The sequence below is a fragment of the Mustela erminea genome, chromosome 5, assembly GCF_009829155.1.
Source record: "Mustela erminea isolate mMusErm1 chromosome 5, mMusErm1.Pri, whole genome shotgun sequence".
Classification (NCBI taxonomy): domain Eukaryota; kingdom Metazoa; phylum Chordata; class Mammalia; order Carnivora; family Mustelidae; genus Mustela; species Mustela erminea.
The window spans coordinates 54963309-54976213 of NC_045618.1; the positions used below are offsets into that span (position 1 = coordinate 54963309).

The following is a 12905-nucleotide window of genomic DNA, read 5'->3' on the forward strand; positions in this document are numbered from 1 at the left end:
GCCATCTGGATGTCTTCTTTGCAGAAATGTCTGTTCATGTCTTCTGCCCATTTCTTGATTGGATTATTTGTTCTTTGGGTGTTGAGTTTGCTAAGTTCTTAAAATTTGGACACTAGCCCTTTATCTGATATATTCTCCCATTCTGTCAGTTGTCTTTTGGTTTGTTAACTATTTCGTTTGCTGTGCAAAAGCCTTTGATCTTGATAAAACCCCAATAGTTCATTTTTGCCCTTGCTTCCCTTGCCTTTGGCGATGTTCCTAAGAATATGTTGCTGCGGCTGAGGGCGAAGAGGTTGCTGCCTGTGTTCTCCTCAAGGATTTTGATGGATTCCTTTCTCACATTGAGGTCCTTCATCCATTTTGAGTCTATTTTTGTGTGTGGTGTAAGGAAATGGTCCAATTTCATTTTTCTGCATGTGGCTGTCCAATTTTCCCAACACCATTTATTGAAGAGGCTGTCCTTTTTCCATTGGACATTCTTTCCTGCTTTGTTGAAGACTAGTTAACCATAGAGTTGAGGGTCTATTGCAGGGCTCTCTATTCTGTTCCATTGATCTATGTGTCTGTTTTTGTGCCAGTACCATGCTGTCTTGATGATGGCAGCTTTGTAATAGAGCTTGAAGTCCGGAATTGTGATGCCACCAACTTTGGCTTTCTTTTTCAATATTTCTTTGGCTATTCGAGGTCTCTTCTGGTTCCATATAAATTTTAGGATTACTTGTTCCATTTCTTTGAAGAAAATGGATGGTACTTTGATAGGAATTGTATTAAATGTGTATGAAGCTCATTTCTAATACACCTCCTCCATAAGGCCTGCTCTGATCTTCTCAACAGAATGTGAGTTTCCCTTCATGAAGCTCTACAGCACTCTGTCCCTTCCTTACTCTTATCACAGTGACCTCTGTTCATGTCTACTCCCCTTATTAGACTATACATTTTTGTTCATGTATACTCTCCTTATTAGACTATATATTTTTGGGAAGCAGAAGCTATTTATCTCTTGCCAAAACCAAATGTGGTTTTTATATTATATTATAGAGACTTTATATATTATATATTTTTATAATATATACTTTACATGATAGATTTTTAATTTAAAAAAAAATTTTTTTAAAAAGATTTTATTTATTTATTTGACAGACAGAGATCACAAGTAGGCAGAGAGAGAGGGAAGGAATCAGGGTCCCTGTCAAGCAGAGAGAGCCCCATGTGGGGCTCGATCCCAGGACCCTAGGATCATGACCCGAGCCGAAGGCAGAGGCTTTAACCCACTGAGCCACCCTGGCGTCCCTATATTATAGATGTTTTAATATTATACTTTATATATTTATATATATAAGTATATATAAAATATATACTTTATATTATATTGTTTTTACTTTATATTATAGAGACTCAATAATACATTAAATTAAAATGTACATATTGGGGTGCCTTGATGGTGCAGTTGGTTGAGCATCCAACTCTTGGTTTCAGCACAGGTTTTTATCTCAGGGTCTTGGGACTGAGCTCCTGCAAGAGGCTCTGAGCACAGCACCGAGTCTGCTTGAGAGTCTCTCTCCCTCTGCCCCTCCCACTCATGCCCTCTTGCTAATAAATACATCTTAAAAAAAAAAAAAAACTGTGTATCTTTTCCTACTGATGGGCTAATTTGCTAGAGTTTGTTGCTTTACGAAACTGCACTACAGAGAATATGCAAAAAAGGCGTAATACAACCTGAAAGCAAAGGGAGTAGACTAAACATTTTGGTCTAGAGTTGAGTTCAATATGGTCATATGTAACCAGCATAAGCAAGTGTTGGAATTTGGGCAATCTCCATAGGAACAAAGCCAGTGGATTCCTTTACCTTCATAACCTATATAGACAGTCCCACTAAAATGACTCATAAAGCTCTTGAACTTGTGAAGTTGGCCAAGATGAATGAAGACATTAGTCCTGGATTGATTTGGTTTGTGTCATACAGTCTACTCAGATAATTTAGTGAGATTTATGAATCCTTAAAAACCACTTAAAAAATTTTCCCTATCACCACAGTAACTCTGGATTAATTCTGCACATGTGGTCATTGGGATTGAACGTGCAATGGACTATTAGAGGATTCACTGACCCTGGCCTCAAAGAAAATGGAATTCAGCAATGCTGGCGACGAACAGAGAGGGACACTGAAGGGTACAGAGAGCAAAGAAGATAGGTGATCGAGAATCTGGCTGGATGAGACCCAGAAAGAAAAGGGGTGGGGGCAACCAGGATGATGGGAATTAAGAGTCGAGTGTATTACCATATAGGAAAGGAAGCAGGTAGGATGGGCATGAAAGGAGACAAAAGTACACACAAATACAATGCTCACATCGCAGCACTATACTCTGAGATAAATTCTTCTCCGGAGAGAATTTGGTCTGAGTGCTCATGGGCCGCCAGCCCTTTTTGCAATCATGTAATGAGACAAGCTGGATTTGTTAGCCTGGAACTCCAAACTGAGAGAATGGTGAAGGATCATAATTCTCATGTGAATATAAGCAAATTAGTATTAGAACAAAATCTTAGGAGACAAGGTACATTTTCAGGAAAGCAGTCCCCACTTAATTTTACACAATATTCAGTATATTAGAGTCGGGGAACTAAATAATTTTTGTAGACATGGAATTCATTACACATGGGAAGTAATTTGTATTAAGAAGAATAGTTTTAGGGTTGCCACAAAAATACTTCTCTCCTGGGAGTTTTGTTACCTTTTATATTTATTCTTAATTTTTATGCATGCATGTATCCATCCATCTGCATTTAGCCTTGTGAAATAGGTAAGATGAAGATACTAATAATCCCCACTTTTACTGAGAGAAGAGGTACACAGCAGTGAAGAGCCCTAGCCTCTGCCTTGATTTTCTTGCTGCATCTGGCACTCGAGCTCAGTGCTCCATCCATCGGACGCTATTCTTGATCCTTCTCTGGCCTCATTCTCCCTGAGACTATTCTACCAACTGCCACTTATAGACAGGAAGAAATGCAAAGGACCTCTCTTTCCTTATACGTCCCCAAGTTTATGTTATCCTAGATCTGAAAGGCATGAGAAATCTGGGACTCACTGTTCACAAAGACGGCAAACCTCAGGAAGGACAGGTAACGTTCCCCTTCAATGGGGTTCCAGCCGACATCAGGGTATCCTTTGGCTAGAAGCATGGGGCAGCTCTGCAGGCCACAGCCTGCCAAGTAGGTCACCACCTGCCAACAACAGTACAAAAGTAAGTGTCTAAGTTTTTTACAAGATAGCAGCCAGGCCTACAAAATTCCGGGAACAGAAGGGCTTTCATTCTCCTAGAAGCTAGAGAGAGCCCCAAACCTTTAACTTAATAATTCTGTAGGTTTGGGGGCACTGGGGTGGCTCAGTGGATTAAGCCTGTGCCTTCAGCTCAGGTCATGATCCCAGGACCTGGGATTGAGCCCTGCATCGGGCTCCCTGCTCAGTGGGGAACCTGTTTTCCTCTCTCTCTCTCTGCCTGCCTCTCTGCCTAGTTGTGATCTGTCTGCCAAATAAATAAACTCTTTTAAAAAATAATAATTTCATAGGTTTGAAACCAGAACTTCCAATTCATTATTGTTTTCAAGTAATCAATAGGAACGATTACCATTGTTAGGGAGGAATACTCCATGAGCTCTCAGTTCTTTGGTTTTCCCAGTTTTGGCAAGAGGGAGCTGCCATTTAAACACAGCCCTAATGGGATGCCTGCGTGGCTCAGTAGGTTAAGCATATGACCCTTGATTTTGGCTCAGATCATGATCTCAGGGTCATGAGATCAGGCCCCACATCAAGTTCTGTGCTCAGCAGGGAGTCTGCTTGAGATTCTCTCTCTCTTCTGCCCCTGTCCCCACTCACATGAGCTTGCTCTCCCTCTGCCCCTCCCCCCACCAGGCCTAACTACAGGGCATCTGGGGAGATAATGGGTCCAGGAGGGCCATGTTCATTTGGCCATGTTATTTCAAGACCAAAATATTCAGTCACTGGTTGACTCTGAGTGGGCCCTTGACAGATTCAGGATCCTTACTTAAGTTCTGCATTAACAGCAATCATGGTTTCAAGTCCAAAGCCAAGATGTTAAGGTTGGGGTGGTGAGTGAAGGTGCCATGGCCACGTAAGGGCTGGGATTAGTAGTGTCCTCTCTGCTCTCAGGTCACTGGATCTTAGCCCTGTGATCTTGTAGAATAGTTTGGAACTTGCGTACTTTTTAGAAGATGTCAGGCAAAAAAAAAAAAAAAAAAAAAAAAGCGCCTGGCAAACAGACCTTTGCTTGAGATGCAGTTGTTATTCTGATTTATCTTTTGACGTTTTCTGTGTACAAGGAAAAGGGGAAAATCCATGGGGCTGCAAAATCCTCGAAAAATCCTTCATTTTTGATTCCCCAGAGCCCGGCACACAGCAGATGGTCAATAAGTGCTGTTCAAATGAATCACATATTTGCTGATGCCAAATTCTCTAGTCCTTTTGTAAGAACAATGTATCTGTGTCACAACTTATAAGAAATAATCACCACATTGTTTTTCTTCTTAAACCAGTAACGATACTATTCTGCTTGGAGCGTGGACTTGATTTGGCCTTTAAAATGTTAGGGAGAGCGTATGTGCTGTGGTGAGTGCTATGAAATGTGTAAGCCTGATGGTTCACAGACCTGTACCCCTGGGGCAAATAATACACTATATGTTAATAAAAATTATTTAAAAAAATAAAAAAAATTTTTAAATGTCAGGGAAACATCAATAAAGGCAGGAGTTAGGCAGTGTTTTCAAGGTTACAGGTGCAATACACTTCACTGGCCACTGAAATAAGCACCTGCATGTGGGGGGTGGTGGTGGGGGGCTGTCATTCCATCTTAAGGGACCTAATTTCTGCTGTGATCAAGGGAAAGGGAGAACGGCAGCATTTCCCTCTCCTCTCCCTTCTCTCCTAGGAACCACACTTGGGTGATTTCCTGGCACGGGTCTGAATAAAGTCCGTAGCCCCGTGCTGAGATGCTGAGCGGCTAGGACCACTGGAAGACGGGGCAGCAGACCTCATCCTGTCCATTTGCTGATCTCCCTAGGTCTCCCTTTTTTCCCTTCCCCAGCCTCCCAGCCTCTCCTTATCCCATCCTGCATCTTCAAGGGAGGCTTAGGGTTATTGTCAAGCATGGTCAAATAAGAGGGGTACTGAGTATTAACCTCATGGCCCTGCTTGTTTTAAGAGAACCATCAGCCCTTTTTCATACTGCCATCAGTTACCTCACCAACTAAAACACTGTGTTTGTTTGAGAGAGAGCGAGCGAGCCTGTGTGTGAAGGAGCAGTGGTGGAAGGGGCAAAGGAGGAGGGAGAGAGAGAGAGAATCTTCAGCAGGCTCCATGCTCCCTGACACAGGGCTCAATCTCATGACCTTGAGATCATGACCTCAGCTGAAATCAGGAGTCAGATACTTAACAGACAGAGCCACCCAGGCACCCCCAAAACACTGAGTTCTTGATGGCTGTTTCAGTGTATGCAGAGCAGAGTTTGAAGTCTGTCTCACTAGAAGGAGACCAGGAAGATCCATGGCATTTGTGGGAAAGCATTCACATAATGTACTGCTGGGGGCAGAACACCCGAGTCTGTGTTTGTACGGGGGTGTATGTGTGTCTTATTTTGGATCTAATCAGTTCTTCTCGCTAAAACCAGGCTGTGTTTTCTAAAATACAAATCACAGGGGCGCCTGGATGGCTCAGTGGGTTAAAGCCTGTCTTCAGCTCAGGTCATGATCCCAGGGTCCTGGGATCAAGCCCTGCATCCGGCTTTCTTGCTCAGCGGGGAGCCTGCTTCTACCCCTCTCTCTGCCTGCTTCTGTGCCTACTTGTGATCTCTGTCAAATAAATAAATAAATAAAATCTTTAAAAAAAAATCGCTCCCCTGCTTAAAGCCCTCTGATGGTTTCTTGGAGAGGTCTTACATAGAAGTCTTAGCATAGAACAGGTAAAGCAAGGCCTCTGGGGCCAGACTCTTTCGGATCCTGACTCTGACACCTAACAAACCCCACAACACTGAGCACATCAGCTAACTTCTCTATGCCTCAGTTTCCTCTCCTATAACTGGGAGTACTAACAAAAAAGGCATGTTCTGAGGATCATGGTCATGTGAGTTAATCAGAGTAGGCCCAGGCCCACAGTGATCATGTAAGAGTATGAAAATCTACCATAAACAGTTATGGTAGCATCAAGCCCAATTCCCTATCGTCCCTCCTCATGCCCCAAGCACTCCCCCCAAACACCCCATGTTTCCTCACATCCACTCGCCCAGTTCTCAAGCACACCATGCTCTCCTCACTAAACCTCACAAATATTCCCAGCACACTTCTCTCCATGGTATGTCTGCTTGGTTTCTACTCTTCCCTCAGCTCATCACTCTGCCGAGTGACCTTCCCGATCCCCTGGTCATGGTGAGTGGTGCCTCTCCCACACACTTCCAAACCCACTGTTCGGTGGATGACCTCTTACTTCTCCCCCTTGCCCTCACCACATCAGTCTCCTTCATATTCAGAGAGTCAAGATAATAGCCCCAAATTGAAGGGGAAAAGATGTAGGTGAATCAGCCTCCAGTCATCAGCAGCAGTGGGGGTGCATTTCACAATCTCCATGTGGGGCAGCTCAGTTTTACCTCATCTGTTCCTGCAGAGAACGTGTGGGTCTTCTTTACCCATATACTGATTATACAGTTTTCTGTCATGTTTCTTTTCTTACTGTCTGGACTTAAAAATTTGATGACAGAGAACTATATCAGGATCCCCAGGTCTGTGGTGGTGTTCCATGCAGACCAGTGAGGCTGCGCCTCCACATACAGAGAACACAAAGATCCAGATATCCTTGTCTGTGGAGATGGCTCTCCCTGCCCCTAAGAGATGCTCTGGTCCTAATTATCACACTTCTGCCAATTACTCACTTTCTACCATATTTTCATGGAGCGTTGAATAGCTTCTTTTATTTTTTAAAATTTAAATATTTTATTTATTTGACAGAGAGCAGCAGAGGGAGAGGGAGAAGCAAACTCCATGCTAAGCAGGGAGCCCAACTTGGGGCTTGATCCCAGGACCCTATCATGACCTGAGCTAAAGGCAAACACTCAAGTGAGAGAACCACCCAGGTGTCCCTGTTGAAGAGCTTCTGATGGAGACCCAGTCTCTGGTCTACATTTCCTTGGTGTGGCTGCACTATAGACAGGATAGAGCAAGCACACTGCCTCCAGTGTGGGGCCAGTTACCTTCTCGAGGTCCGGTTCCTCTAAGCCCAGAGCTAACTCATTGTTGTCCATCACAGAGGAAGCTGCCACGTCCAGTGGGGTAGATCCCCTCATGGAAGGGGAGGCTGAGGAAGGAAGAGAGGAGAGAGAACAGATGAGGACCACCCAGTGCTGAGCTGAGGTTGCAGTGCCAATTCGTGGTCAGGAGAGGGCAGCAAACACACTAAACCTGGGTCCCATCGCTGTCCAGAGGGGGCGGCCTGTCCAATTTAAGAGCTCTATTTGTTATCCTTGTCCCTACACTCATTATTGATTACAAATATGGAGTAACTTGGAAAATCAGTTCACAGAATAATCCAGGACCATGTATTTCCAAGTACTTTTGTAATATGATAACTTCTTGAGAGCCCCACTTCGGTGATAACTCAAAAGGGAGAGATGCCACTTAATCAACTAATAAGCTCAAATGACTTGGCCATTTCTAGGTCCACCATCCAGAATTTAAAAATAGTTTCAAACAGCATTAGTTCTTATTATAGTTACATCAGGTCACCAATGTTATCTTTGATTTTCCTTTGGTTCTTAGGCTAGAATTAAGAAAATCCTTTTTTTTTTTTTTTTTTTTTTTTAAATAAAAGGTTGGTAGTCCAAGGTTGCATTTGATAAATCAGAAACTTAAGATATCAGATTTCACATGGATGTAGATGTGGTTTTGCATCTCTCACAAATTCACTTGGTTTACATCCAGGACAGTGAGTAAGGCAAATGCAGTGTGTTGCTTTCCTAGTGGTGCTGATGGATTTACCCTGTTTATCCACAGTTGCTCTTGGCCAGTCCATCCTGCAGCTTAGGAGAGCACCGGCTAGTTGGTTGATGGGACAGGTATGCAGCTGACAGCCAGCCTGCCAAGCAGGAGTTGGATCTTTGACCTTGGTCTCATTAGCACTGCTCCTTGATCAACAGAGTGGGCTGGGGGTGTCTCCAGATTCTACCTACAACCTCGGGCACGATCTCATAAGCCATGACCCACTGGTCCCAAGGGAGACAAGGCAAAACTCTGTGACTACGCCAACACGAATCTGTCACCAGTGCTGGTGGGTAGCAACATCTCTCCTTAGGTTGGACAGCAGAGATATCGTATTGTCATTTTATTTGTTTTTAGATCAGGCAGGTCCCTTTTATTTAAAAATACCTTAGCAGGAATGTAGCTTCTTTTCCTTGACCTTCTAAGGGGTGAGCAGGGGGACTGTCACCTCCAAGCCCAAATGTGGAAGCAATAATGCGACATACCTAGGCCAACACTGCTATTCTCCAGCAGGTAACTCAGATGCTCAAACATGGCCTTCTGATTTTGCCGGCTAATTCGACAGAAATAGCAGAGGAAGCGGCAACAGCTAGCAACCATCTTGGGAAAAGCAATCTGTAGAGAGAAGAAAGAAGTATCAAGGAAAAGAGTCCATCATGAGTCCTTCCTGAAAAGTCTGACTTCATAAGTTTTAGGTTGTGTAATCAATGGACTTCCACATGTCAAGACTGGTGTAAGCTATGAACAGTTTGGAAAATGAATTTTCTTACTTCCAGTGCTATCCAGGGCTTACTCACTTATTCCAAGACAGTGAGTAGATACCTGAGAAGAGAAGTCCCAAAATATTGAGAGTTAATTTCAGTTCCTGAAATATCCTTCTTGCAAAGGAAAAAGAGGCCAAACAAGAATCCTAGACACCTTCTGATGTCACATGAAATTGTGTGACCCCCATATCAGACTACTGTTTCCATCTGGGAAGGGAGTGGACAGACCTTTGATAAGAAAGTTCAGAAAGGGAGATGAGTGATCATCAAATAATATCCAGCATTACATAAGACCTGGGTCCTCTGGGTAAAGGCAGGCCCCTAGAGTTGTGGGAGCCTGACGAGCACTGCCCTCTCAGGCTGTTGAGCCTTCCCCAGTTACTTTTTTTTTCTCCCCTGGTTACTTCTGCTCTTGATGACTGCTCTCCAGTGGGCTCCCACAGCACCTGTAATCTGATCCATACAATTTAGCCCTGAGATGCCATCTTACGTTACTGTTGATTGCACTTGGCTTCTCTCCTTAACAAAGTAATCAGCATCTCTAGAGCCTGGCCGCGTCTTATTTTGATCCAATAATCCTCAGTAAGTGCTGTCTGTGTTAACCTTGCTATGGATCCTAGGAAGTCCTTGATTTTCCCCTTTAGAATCATGGGGGTGGGTGCTCTCCAAATGAGGTTCTGAACTCTCCCTGCTACCTGCTTACTGAGGTGAGCAGACATTTGCTCAAGGCTCTCTGCAGAGGGTCCACTTTCCCGATGGACCAGAACGAAGCGAGTGAGAAGGAATGTGAGCTTGGCTTCTGGTCTTCCTTCACATGCCCATCTGTCAATACTGGTGGAACTGCTTTGCAAATCATTCATTCCTATCCGGCACTCTGGAATTTCCAACATCTGAAAACATCCTCCACTCTACTGCCTTCACACTGGAACTCTGAGGAGCACCCCATACTAGTTAGGATGAATGCCCAGAGAGCTCCCCCTTACAGCATGCTTGTTATGGGGGCGTGGCCAGGAAAGCTGGTATCCTCAGGACCTTGGGGCACAGAGCAAATGCTCACTCCTGAGGGAACGCTGCCCAGCTCGTTATTAAGACCTTGTTCTTCTGAGCAGCATTCTCCTGACCCAGCACAAAACATACCAGGCTCCTAAGTGGAACCCAGAGGAATTCTGTTTTGGAAGGAGCAGGACTGAAGGGTACGGGAAGTAAATTTAGCAGGTGACCAGCCTTGTGGAACGAGCGAGTAAAGCTCTGAGCCTTAGGAGCCAGCGTTCTTACACTGGCTGGAGTCCATTCAGCAGCACTGTCCTGGCCCTTGGCTACTTCCTGGCTTTATGCACATCGCTCCCGCTCCCCGGGAGAGGTCACTGAGGCAACAGACGCCAGCCACATGGCTGTGAACAAGGCAACACACGGCCCTGCTTAGGGGTCAAGTTCTGGCTGAGTTCTCCTTGTAGCCTTACCTGAGACTTCTCTGCGCCCAGCACGTTCACCATCACCTCCATCACCGTCTCGTGCATGCCAAGGACTCGCATGAGGTTGGGATGCTGGTAAAACACCTTGTTGTTCATAATGTCTCTATGGGAAAGACGGGACAGACTTCAGAACTTTCTTCTGTGAACATTCAGGGGTGAGGACACAGATTCGCAGACACGGGGGTGAAGGAATGCAAATGTGACAGGCTGGAAGGTACTGAGAAGGTACTAGGTCAGTTGGAATATATGTAGAGTGCCTTTTTTTTAGCTCATAGGAGTATTTTGCCCTATTTCTATGAAGTACTTTCTTTGAGACATTTCCTTCTAATGACATATTACACAGTTGTCCCTTTGTCTTTCTTTTCTTTAAAGATTTTATTTGAGAGAGAGTGAGCGAGCACAAGCAGGGGAAGCAGCAGGCAGAGGGAGAAGCAGGCTCCCGGCTGAGCAAGAAGCCTGATGGGGGACTTGATCCCAGGATGCTGGGATCATGACCTGAGCTGAAGACAGACACTTAACTGAGAGAACTACCCAGGCATGCCCCCCGACCCTTTGTCTTTTTGCTTGGAATAGTTTTGAGACAACCCAAATTACTGGATTTCTCCTCCTCCATGTACACAGGGTCTTTTACATTTTTTTTCCTTCTCTCATCCTATATCTAAGTCTCTGTGTACTTCAGTTTTCTTAATGATAGGGCTGTACCCCTTTCTTAAAGGCAACTGTGTATTAGATACCCATGACATTCTGGGGCAGAGGTCCTCAAAAAACCAGTGAAATTAACAATGAAATATTAAAAAATGTATTTTTCTATCATTCAGTATGAATTCACACACAATAAAGGCAAATCAAAATGCAGCAGCAGCCTGGGAGGGGGCTGTGTAATCCCTCTCTGGGTGGTTACTCTCAGCTGTCCCTTGTCCCCTGAGGGCAGGCTGCTGTTAAGAAGAAATAGCACCAGTTTTTACTGCTGCTATGTGTACTGCCAGGGCCAGGGGACAAGCTAATTCTGCAGGTTATTTTTCCCATAAGAGTCTCTTCATTTCTCGTACATGCATGATTCTTCCGTGCAAATGAATTTGAGGCATGACTGCATTTCCCCGGCCCAACCCAGGGATCCTTGAAGTCCCTCTTCTGGGGCTTGGGGCGGGGGTTCCTTCAGTGTGCTGTTCCAGGACAGTGAGATGCAACATGGGGAAGCAAGAAGGTCGCGGTCCTAGTTCTTGATTTTCATCAAGTAACATTGTGGGCTGGGCAGTTAACTTTTTCGGGCTTTGCTTTTCTCATCCACACAATGGAACGTCACCACCTAATTAAAGGAACTCTTTTTTGATGTCCAAAATGCTGTCTTTTTGACAGCATGGCTTCCAAGGAAGAGCCGTGAGCTATTGTTATGGGGAAAGGTGCCTTGCAGAACTAACAGAAATGACTCTCTGGGTTAGTCCTGGGCACAGGGAGGGATCAGCCAGCAGTTTCTCAGAGGGAAGTCTCAGAAGAATTCCAGTCAAAAGCTCAACTGCTCAAAACGCGTCTGTCTTGTTGAGCTGAACACACTGTTCCTTCCTCTGAATTGTTTTCCTTGCCTCCCTGGGGCTATTTTCTTCAGACACACACCAAGTAACTGCTTTTCTCTAAGATTCCTCCTCACCGCTTCTGGCAACATCCCTTCACCTCTGTAGCCTGCAGTCTGGTCTCCTCGGTTCTCAAAGGTGACTGATTCACCGAGACTCTTATCCCATGAGGCATGAAATCAGGATGGTAGCATGCAGGGATTTTCTACAACTGAATTCTGGAACATCCATATGGCCAGGTGGACCAGCTTTCCCTCCCGCAGTTCTCCTGAGTGACTTGCACTCAAGGGAGAACGACCTACCCCAGCCCGTTGATCATGAGCAGCTCCTCCTCCTTGCCCATCCTGACACTGAGCAGGCAGCGGATCTGGCCCAGCGCGGCCAGCAGGTTGATGGTGTCACTCACGGAGGCCTGGCTGATGGTGTACGTCTTCCGCAGGGCCTGCAGCAGCTCCCCGATGCTGTCGTACTGTCTCTGAAGGAGGCTGAACATCATTCGGACCAACTCCGCATCCTGGATCTGGTCCTCCTGGGCCCAGCGGATCATGGTCTGTGAGATGAGCTCCTTCAAGGTGGCTAGAAGGGCAACAGGGAGGACCGCTATGGAGCCTATCGTGGTACAGGGAGAGAGCTGTGTCTCTCAGCCACTCCGTTCGACAGGGACACAACATCAGTGCTCAAGGTTAAAACATTCTTTTCCTAAGGGTGGACTGTAACATGCAGAGAAGTGAAATATATCATCGAAAGACATGTGTGTGAACCATACTACAATAAAAGAATATTGCATTTTTTAATTCGAGTACTAAATATTTTATTTTGAGTAAATGACATTTGAACTGATACTAGAAACAGAAGACTAAGTAAGATACTGTCCTTGTCTTCAGGGCCTCATAGCTTGGTTCTTTACATTTTCATTTTGATTTAATAAAAAAAAATGTTGTCTTTATTTTATAACACGGTGTAATAAATACCAAAATGTACAAGTGCCATAGGACAGAGTGGGGAGTAATTAGTTTTGGGGTGGCTGGGGGGGTGGAAAAGGTATGAGAAGGTGAAACTGGTCACTG

General features: G+C 44.9%; 1 protein-coding gene across 1 annotated transcript in view; it reads right to left on the bottom strand.

Annotated features, from left to right (window-relative positions):
- Window positions 1–12905, bottom strand: part of RYR3 (ryanodine receptor 3) — a 511070-nt gene that overhangs the window by 130458 nt on the left and 367707 nt on the right. The window contains exons 40-44 of the mRNA XM_032343182.1: window positions 12141–12414; window positions 10259–10373; window positions 8520–8649; window positions 7251–7354; window positions 3084–3219 (exon numbers count right to left, since the gene is read on the bottom strand). Of these exons, the coding sequence (XP_032199073.1) occupies window positions 3084–3219; window positions 7251–7354; window positions 8520–8649; window positions 10259–10373; window positions 12141–12414 (759 nt within the window). The remainder of the gene's footprint in view (window positions 1–3083; window positions 3220–7250; window positions 7355–8519; window positions 8650–10258; window positions 10374–12140; window positions 12415–12905) is intronic.